The 10104-nt window shown below is 47.5% G+C and overlaps 1 protein-coding gene across 1 annotated transcript; it reads left to right on the top strand.

Annotated features, from left to right (window-relative positions):
- The first annotated feature begins 522 nt into the window (after positions 1-522).
- LOC108509694 (von Willebrand factor A domain-containing protein 5A-like) lies at positions 523-9443 on the top strand. Its single transcript, XM_017839237.1, is given in 17 exon segments — positions 523-590; positions 2008-2255; positions 2377-2625; positions 2947-3072; positions 3201-3315; positions 3471-3598; positions 3743-3831; positions 3923-4067; positions 4477-4559; positions 4872-4986; positions 5179-5343; positions 5613-5716; positions 5972-6151; positions 6300-6508; positions 8630-8853; positions 9121-9312; positions 9315-9443. Coding segments are annotated over 17 exon segments (2544 nt in total). The 5' UTR covers positions 523-547.
- The last annotated feature ends 661 nt before the right edge of the window (positions 9444-10104 follow it).

The following is a 10104-nucleotide window of genomic DNA, read 5'->3' as shown; positions in this document are numbered from 1 at the left end:
CATGCTAAGCCTTCTCCTTCTCGCTGCAAATGACCCTCCTGTCCAATGTTTTGACAACAGAATCAAGGCTCTACTCAGTGTTTGTAAGAGTTTACTGACTGTACACAGAACTGGTAGGTTTAGGTGCCTAACTGACAGATCAGTCACAAATCAGGCACTTTTTATAATCCTCTCCCTCACAGTCCACATAACTCCAGTTGCTCCTCAGTTCTGCCATTGTTCTCTTGCCTCCCATTTTTCTGGATGTGCATCCGTACATCCCAGACACAAATTAATTCATCCATTCTTTTCCCCATTTCCCCAGTGTAAGGATGCAAGGAGTTATCTTGACCCATGTATGTGAGTGTGAGCTAGAGATCACGGAGGAAGGGAAGATTGAAGTGCCCAGGTTTTTTGTTCTTGCTGGTTTTTTGTTTGGTTTTTGGTTGATTGGTTGGTTTTGTGTGTTTGTGTGTTTTCCTTGTTTGTTTGTTTTTTCCCCAGAAGGTCCTCGTAGCTCACTTTTGCTCTTTTCCTCACAGAAGTTCTCTTCAACCAAAAAGTCAAGATGAGGAAAAGTGGCATCCTGAGCAAACAGTATATGTGTAGGGGTAAGTTGGGGACAGAAGGGTGGCACCTGTGAGTGGTGGTGAAGATCTTAGCTGAGGAGTAATGTGGGAAGAATGGATTTTTTGGCTGGTTGACAGGCAGTCACATCTCACCATGTTCTGGGAACCCAGGAACATGGCCTGTAGTCAGCCTTTACATTCTGTCACTGGCATAGCAAACATCATTCTGTAAGCGTGATTCATCTCACTCATAGTGCTGAAGGCTTTCCAGGGAAATGATTACAAAGTAGTAGGAGGATGTAGGCGAGATATCTACTACTGTGGGAAGCTGGTAACCCTTCTCAGTGCTATGATACTGCATCATCTCTACTGTGGAGCTAAATGAACCCCTGTGGTTGTCTGATACCTTAGTACATCACTTGATTAGTGAGTTGAATCATCCTCTCCAGGTGAACTCTACCATCTTAGGTACACCGTCTCCTTCCAAGACATTACAGCAACCCCTATGACAGTCTTATACCTTCCTTTGCAAAGTGTCACTCTCTTCCTCCTACTGTGTTGCACCATTCTTGACAAAGACACTACTCCAATGTATTTTACCAACAGGTCTGATGCCTCACTGATGCCCAGCCTTCCCATAAAATGAGTGTTCTTTACCTCAAAGCAAGGGCAAAGGTATGGAGGTTTCCCTCCATTGGCTGCTGTCACAGCAGATAGAGAGATAACCAAGACCATCTTCCAACCAAATTCAGATCTACACATTGTTGGTCTCAGATAAACCATAGGCTACAAGTATGACAGATGAGAAAGGGAGGTCAGTGAGAAATATCTCTGCTGTCAACAATGAAAAGGAGATAAATCAAGGAATTACAGCATGGATAAGATTGAAAGGGACCTCTGAAGGTCATCTAGTCTAACCTCTGCTCAAGCAGGGTCCTGGAGAACACATTACGCAGGATTGAGTTCAGACAGCTTTTGAATATCTCCAGAGGAGGAGACACCAAAACCTCTCTGGATCTCTCTGGGAACCTGTTCCATTGCTCAGTCACCCAAACACAGCTGGCCTTGGCAGTGAACACTGAAGCAAATCTGCTTGGCACCTCCTGCCATATATGTGAAGCTCCAGTGTGAGACTGTCTCAGGCTATGTGCTGGGGGACAGACAGACTCTTTTTAATGTCATGGTAGGCCTGAGCTAAGATGAAGCATGGCAGGTGGCAATCTGAGGGCACAGCTGCCATGTGCTTTGGACAAAGAGGGGCTTAGAGAGCTGAGAAACTTTGGTCTAAGGGAAACTTTGGCAGCCTAAGGGACCTTTCATTTCTGTTTACCAGCTTCTGTAACTGACATTTCTGTGGCAGGTTTGGACACACAACTCTTTTCCACTACAAGCAGACACCTCAAATTTAAAGATTCCTACAGATAATCAGGGAGTTTGAGAACTATTGTGTCTTCCTCAGGCTTATTCCAGAGGGGAATATGGTTCTTTTCTTCCTATCCTGAAGTGGAGCTGGAAACTGTGACAGTAAATGTAACCATTCAGGACTTTGTGGCTGATGTGGTGTCTGAGCTGGTTTTCCGCAACGTGCAGCAAGTCTCCAAGGAGACCATGTTCATCTTTCCTGTGGATTCAAATACTGTTGTAGACACCTTCCACGCCACCATGGGGGACTCTTTCATTGAAGCAATGCTCTGGGAGAAGGAGGAGGTACTGGGGTTGTAGTGGGAATGGGTGGTTTGTGGACTGGGTGAGAGGATCCTGTGGATTTAATTTCTTTCATTCATTCTTATGGAGACCTCAGCGATACATTTTTCTCCCTTTGTGGCAGGCCCAGAAGCTGTGCAAAGCTACTCCAGGCATGGAAAATTTAAGATACCTGCAGGATCAGTGGGATCTCTGGGGTCGTGTGTTCGCTTGTTTCTTGGGAACTCTGCCTCCTAACGGGGAGGTGACCATCAGCCTGTGCTACGTCCAGGAGCTGCCACTGCAGCCGGATGGGGCTGCCCAGTTTTGCTGGCCACATGAACTGTTCCCGTGGATAAAATACACCAGTGAGTGATGCAGGGAGGAACAGGCGGCTCCCCAGCATCCCTCAGGGAGGGGCTGGGGGTGTGTATCTGCAGGAGTGCCTCAGTGAGAGAATTTGAATATTCCCCCTTGCCCCTCATAGTCATGAACCCCACAAGTCTCCTCATATATACCACAGCAAGAGACCCCCACAGACCCCTATGCAAAACACAGTGTGTGTCTACAGATTCACCACCACCACAACTAAACACTACAGTGAGGGACTTAGATGCCACATTTTCTCTCTAGAAATGAGAGACAGAGCCCCACCACAACTGAGTGCTTCAGTTTCTCACACCTCTCTCTCCTTGCAGGCCGGATCTCTTCCAAGGAGGAGATGTCCAAAAATCTGCACTTCAGCATCTCCCTGAAGTCAGCCCATGGTGTGTCCCATGTAGTCATTAACAGCAGCCACACCCCTTTGCAATACACGGCTTCTGATCACACATCTGCTCAGGTACGTCACTGCCAGATGCTTCCCAAAGTGGGAGAGTAGATAAGGATCTGCAGCCTGCTGGTGCTCCTTAGGACTCCTTAATCCACTTATTTGGTTCTCTTTTCTCCACACACCCTACTTATCCTCAGGTATTCTTGAAATCATCACCCTGGATGCAGGATGATCTGAACTTAATGGTATATTACAAAGGGCCTCACACCCTCAGTGCTGTGGTGGAGAGGAGAGATCCTAAAGCCCCACCTGGTGAGTGAGTAGGGTGGAAATAGGCATTAGGGAGAGGGTATCAGGGAGAGTAGGAGGATCTGGGGGCAAAAAGTCAGAGCTGAGGGCAAAAGAAAAGAGACAGGGAAGGATGCTCCAGTCTATAAATCCTTCTTGTTTCCCCACACACACCCTAGGCTCTCTGCTAGGACACCCTGTTGTGATGCTGACACTGATGCCAAACATTCCTGAAGTAGTGCCCAGTCCAGGCCATCTGGGGGAATTCCTCTTTCTCGTGGACTGCAGCCTCTTCCAGGATGCACAGGTACCACTGGACGAGATCTTCAGGGGACATTTTCCTCACCTGTCATGCTCAGGTGATGGGGATAGAGGCAAGCTGCTTCACGTGGGCAGATGTTCTGCTTAGCTTCCCCATCTCAGTTCTGCCCATCCCTCCATCTCTCCACAGAACACACTGTTATTCCTCCTCAAGAGTTTGCCTCTGGGCTGTTACTTCAACATCTACAGTTTTGGGGCCACTTTCAAAGCCTTCTATCCGTGAGTTCAGGGTGATAAGGGAGTAGGGTCAAGGGGTAAGTATAGCATGACTTTTCTCCCCCTCTCTGACACTCTGGGTGCCTTCCCACAGGCAGAGTGTGGAGTACACACAGGAAAACATGGACAGTGCTGTGGGGCGCATCTCCTCCATCTGCCCTGATCTGGGGGGCTGTGACCTGTTGGGTCTCCTAAGGTCTATTTACAGCACTCCTCTCCTTTATGGGCACCCCCGTCAGGTATGAGGGGCCAAAGGATTTTAGGGAGGGGAATGGGTGTAAACAAATGTAGATTTCAGGGCTAAGGGTGAGATATTCTGATGCTGTTTGTGAGGAGAGTTGGCATGTGAGAGGCATCCTCATGGGAGAAAGTGACACCATCTTTGGACTGAGCAGCTTGGAAGGACTTCTATTCAATTGTCCTGCACATGAGGGAGCTGGATCTTCCTTGTAGGGTGTCTCTTTGTGCTGAGAGGTGTCCTGGTGCTAATGAAAGGAGACTCACAATCTCTTTTCCTATGTCAAGGCCAGTGGGCATGAGAGTGTAAGGGAGCAAACTGGGAAGGCTGCATGCATTTTAGAAGAGTGTCTTTCCTATATGGGGGTTCCAAGACCTGAGAGTCCTTGTTTCCTTTCCTCTCTCCCTCAGCTTTTTATCTTCATTCAAAGGAAGATCTCCAGTGAAGAGGAAGCTGTCATGGCTGAGGTCTACCGTTACCGAGACCACCACCGGTAATGCCTACACTCTTCACCTGGTGGGCCTCCTCTCCCAGTCTTTCCCTGCTCTTCTCAGCAGTATCTCAGCAGTATTCCTCTTTACCCTCACTAAGCAATACCTCAATGCACTCTTCAGCCCTAAAACCCATTCTCATGGTCATCAGGCAACATCTCTTATCCCAGAGTGAATGGGAAGACACAATATCATTTTCATTTTTACAATTAGAAGCTTCATTACCTCTCGAGACTTTGTCCTTTGGACCAGTCTTGTTCTTTGTGCCTCTCACCTGTGTCCCACTTCTAACATCTCCCTCTTTTCCTGTACAGGTGTTTCTGTTTTCCTGCTAACAGATGTGTCAACTTTCACCTTTCCCAGGCCATAGCCCTGGAGACAAAAGGTGAATGTGTGTGCATCCACTCTAGAGTGGACATGGCATCCAAGGTAATGACCTAGGTACCTGGGCTTCCAGGATCCCCCCTGCTCTATTCAATGCTTCCCATGGTTCACATAAACATGCAGTGCAATTCAAATACCACCGTCCACACAAACTCCAAGACCCCTCCCAAATTCCCATCATCCCAGAACTGGGAGGGAGTCCAAGTGGTTTGTGCTCTCTGCTTCCTGTGTCACCAGGCAGTGAAATGTCTGCAGCGGGCTCTGCAGCCTATGGCCAGTGGGATCTCACTACACTGGGACCTTCCACCTGGCCTGGAGGTGTCACTGATCAGAAAAGCTCCTGAGATGATCTTCCAGGGACATCAGAGCTCCATCTATGCCCAGATCCGTGGGCAAGCACAGGTGAGAGGGATCCAGGAACCATATGCACCAGGGCATGGCTTTCTGGAAGGTAAAGGACCCACGTCCTGTTCCACCTTCCCAGTACTGAGAGTCTTTCACCTGCGTTAGACCTGGGAGAGACCATTATCAGGGCTCTGTAAACCTTCATTGCCTCTGCTCCAAGCATGGGTATCTACTTCCTTAGTAGAGCAGGAAGGGAATCTAGGTAGCCAGGCTGCCTGGGCCCAGAATATGAACTTTTCTGTCTGACTCTTCCCTTGCGTTACCAGGATGCAAAGGTGGATGAGGGAGCTGTGACTCTTCAGTACCATGTGGGCAATCAGTTCTTCGATTACACACTCAGGTTCTCATTGTCCCCATCATCAGATGACAGGTGAGAGGGTAACACACCTTGCACATGAGGCAGAGTGACATTGGCAGGGTCTGCAGGAGGAACAGCAGAAGTCCTTCACTTGCACCCTGAGGTGGGAAGAGAATCTGGGTATCTGGTGCTCCTGCCTTGTCCCTTCTGTGCTGACCTTGGGAGAGGAGCTCGATGACCATTAATCCACTGCCCCCTCCTCTTTAGTCCATGTATCCCTTGCCTCTCCCCAAGGTGGAACCAAGGACTAACTCCCTGCCCCTGCAGGCTGCCAGTGCATCGCATGGCCCTGATGCACCTGCTGTGGGAACGAGCCTGGGAGGGGACAAGCAGGACAGAGAAGGACACCTGGCAGAGCACAGTGAAGTCCAGCCTCACCCTGGGGGTTCCATCTCCCTTCACATCCAGTGTGGCTGTACGGATGAAACACAGGGACGCCTGGCACCACGGTAAGGCTGGAAACAGTGGGGACACTGGAAGACCTGGTGTCTGATGCCTTCTCACCATCTGCAGCCCCTGGTCCTGTGGGCCTGACCACCCTTTTGCCTGTCTCTAATACCCACAATTCTACCCCTACCTCCCTGCCTTTCTTCCCGGATTCTTTGCCTCCAGATTCTTCCACGTTGCTCTCTCCCTCTTTAAACCTGGTTCCCTGCCAGTTGCTCTGGTTGCGTGGATTCAGGCCTGTGTTGTTCAAGTCCACCAAGTTTTGGATGGTTCAGCAATGCCAGTTATGCCTTGAGATGCTCGGTCACAAAGCCCCTGACACTGAGATACTCGCCCAGCTTTCGACATACTGTAAAGGTAAGGAGAAAATTCTTGGCTGAGCATTCTCAAAATGTGTTAGACTAGGGCTGAACTTTCAGAATCACTAGACTTTCTGATTGTCACTATGCTGGGGATGGATGGAGTGACAGACCTACAAAAGTCCATGGGATTGGGTGCATCCAAAAGTGCCAAAGGAGTGGGCTGATGCCACTGCCACTCTATCATCTTCAAAAGATCATGGCAAATGGGAGAGGTTCCCATGGCTGGAAAATAGTCAGATGTCTCACCGGGAAGAAGAAAAGTTCAGAGACATACAAGCTGGTCAGACTCCCATTAATCTGAGGAAAGGATCTGGAGCAAATAATCCTCTAGAAGGGCCATCCTGTATGGGTTTTGAAAAGAAAATCATGCCTGACCAACCTCACTGCTTTCTTGAATGAGGTAGCTGGAACTGTGAGCAAGAGAAGGGTAGTGGATTCTCTATACCTTAACTTTAGCACGGCCTTTGACAGTCTCTTAATTGAGGCATCAATGAGATACTGGCTGGGATAAAGGATCAGTAAGGTTGGTGGAAATTGGCTAGACTGCTGAGCTCAAGGAACAGTTATCAGCAGTTCAGAGTCCAGCTGGTGCCCAAAACCCTGTGCAATTCCAGAGGGATCTCTTATGGTAGCAGTACCATTTAATATCTTCGTTAATGACCTGAACATTAATGGACAGAGTACACTCCCAGCAAGTTTATGAACAACACCAAATTGGGAGCAGTAGGTATGTGGTCAGTACAATAAAGGCTGGAGAAATGGCCTGACAGGAACTGTGTGACATTCAATAACAAAAATGCAAAGTCTTGCATCAGGAATGGATCAGGAATTGGATAACCCTACGAACAATATGGGCTCAGGGCACGTTGAAGGAAGCAGCTCTACAGGAAAGGATCTTGGGGTCCTAGAAGACAACTACTTGAACAAAAGTCAGAAGTGTGCCCTGCAACCAAGAAAGCCAACAGCATCCCAGGCTGCAGAAGCAAGACTATAGCCACTGTGCAGGGAGGTGATTGTGGGGCATTGTGTCCAACTTCTGCTTCCTGAACCAGAAAGGTATCGACACACTGGAGTGACTCTAGGGAAGGGCCACTGAACTGAGATGGCTGAGCACATGGCGTGTGAGGAGAGGCTGAGAGAGCTGGGTTTGCTCATCTTTTAGAAGAAGATACCTGTCTACTTGTCTAGTTGTCTTCCTTCAGTTGGCTGACTGAAGGAAAAAAAGAAAAAAAACAGAGGAAATTCTTTTTCAAAGTGCCCAGTATTAGGACTTGAGGCAACAGACAGAAGTTGGACCATGGGAAATGCTGACTGGGTATGAGGATTTATTTATTTATTTATTTAATCATAAGAAAAATATAAAAATTGGTGGAATCTCCATCCTTAGAGATATTCAAGACTTGACTACACAGATACCAGAGTGAGCTGTTCTAATGAAACCTGCTATGAGTAGGAATTTGATCAAGAAGACTTCCAGAAGTCCCTTCCAACCTCTGTATACCTTTAGGCCAGTCTTAAATGATGCCTAGTTTTGCCCTAACTACTCTGTGCCCAACTGCTTCATTTTCTGACCATAATAACTTTTCAGTCTGCTCCAGAATTGAGCCTAGGACTATAATAGTCGTGGGCTGTGCTTGACTCTCTTCATCTTTGCTCTCTTGTGATGCAATGGTTCTGTAGCTCCAAAGAAGTCTTATATCTTAGAATGAGGAAAGGAAGGACTCATGGTGATGTTGGTGGGTTTAAGAGTGGATGATGCAGAAGGACCACTGTGGGACCCTCAGTGGTGAATGTGAGCCATAATGGGGGAAGTGACAGGAAGGAATAACATGAGTGATGCTCATGGGTGGAATTAGGGATGTTCCTACCCAGAGAGAATTACTCTGGGTAAACTAGAGCATATAGGACAAATTTTAACATAGTTGTGACGTATTTGAAAGACCTGAAGATACTCTGGGAGGTCTGGAAAAAGTTCCGGATGCTTGTGTATGACTGGAAAAATTGAAAAATTTGGAGAGGATGGAGTAGAGTTAAGTATACTTGGAGAAGGCAGAATTTAAGGTTAGTGGTCATTGCCCATCTCCATGTGAGTTGTGTGAACATTTCTGTCTTCCAGAGCAGAAGCTTTCTCCTGAAGAACAGGTGATGGATGAACTGCCAGCATTTAACATTAGTTGGGACTGGGCAATTTCACCACTGGCAACAAGACTGTGTGACTTCTCTGGGCTCAGGGCAGTGGTGGCACTCCAGAAAGCAAATGGCTCCTGGGCCCTCACCACAGCTCTGGCCTCTGCCTTGGGGCTCAGCAAAGCTGATATTGAGGGACAGAGGCCCAGTGAGGTAAGGAGATCAGGGACAGGAGGGGGACACTCTCACAAGCTGAACTTTCCTGTTCCAACCAAATTTCTAGTCTGAGCTGAACTGAGAAGAAGAGATCAAGGCAGTGGAGTTTATCCTCTCTGCTTGTGGAAGAAGGACATGGAGGGTGTGGGATGAAATCCAGAGGTACTAGGGAAGTTTCTGATGTTGAGGATTTCAGAAGCTTAAAGAGTTTGTTTGTATGCATTGAAGTCTTCTTCTCCTTGGTTGTTCTGTTTTCCCTCACAGGATGTGGAGCCAGCTGTCTGGGCCACAGTTTTGGCCTTCGTCTGGTTGCACAAGTATAAGTGGAAGGTACCTTGGTCAGAGCTTCTGGTGGCCAAAGCATGCAGGTGGCTGCTGGACCAAGATGGTAAGAAGATTTTGCTGTGAGGAGTCACACTCTGGACTTTTCCCACTAAATCCACAGCTGACACCCACTGATTCATATTCCTCTTTCCCAGTGCTCCTGTGCTGCAGTCTGTGAGACTGTTGATACACAACGTATTCCCTTACTGAGTTGTAGTCTCTCTCTGCATTTTCTCTCTTCTTGCAGAAGTCCAACTGGATGAATGTCTGGAGGCAGCAAATTCCCTGCTGGGCTGCTTTGTGGAGCCCGCTGTCTTCAGGATGTGCTCTTCCCTCACTGCTGGGGGTGGAAAAGAAGCTAGGTGGGAACACAGCCAGGAAAGCTGACCCAAACTAGTCAAAGGGACGTATCACATGCCATTAAAATCACACTCTTGTGGGATGGAGCGAGTGAACTGCTGGGTGGGTGCTTAGTTGCTGTCTATGGCCAACTCACCAAAGCTGGCTTGTTCACATATTTGTTCTCTACCATAATCACTGTGTTCTGAAAAATAATGCTAATCACAAATACTAAAATTTGCTTCATTTCCATATTCTGATTTTCTCTGAGATTTACTCAGTCATTAGTTCAAAATACCAGACTGCAGGGAGAAAAATCTGTAAAGATAATACAGGAAAACACTTTCATGTATCTGACTGTCTGTTTGTTTCCCTCCTCTCTTCCTGTGTGCCTTTCTGGCTTTTTATAGAAAGGTAAAAATAATGTTATTTGCTAGAGGAACTTTTTTTTTCTTTTTCTTTCTTCTTTTTTTTTTTTTCCTAAAAAATGGTTTGTCAAGTAAAGGGGTGGATTTCACTGGATCACTGCAGTGTTTACCATAGGTGTCCAGTGCTATTTCAGCTGTCCTGAGATATCTGAACCAC

The sequence above is a fragment of the Lepidothrix coronata genome, unplaced genomic scaffold (assembly GCF_001604755.1).
Source record: "Lepidothrix coronata isolate B3197 unplaced genomic scaffold, Lepidothrix_coronata-1.0 Scaffold390, whole genome shotgun sequence".
NCBI classification, from domain to species: Eukaryota; Metazoa; Chordata; class Aves; order Passeriformes; family Pipridae; genus Lepidothrix; species Lepidothrix coronata.
This window is presented reverse-complemented; position numbering and strand designations above follow the sequence as displayed.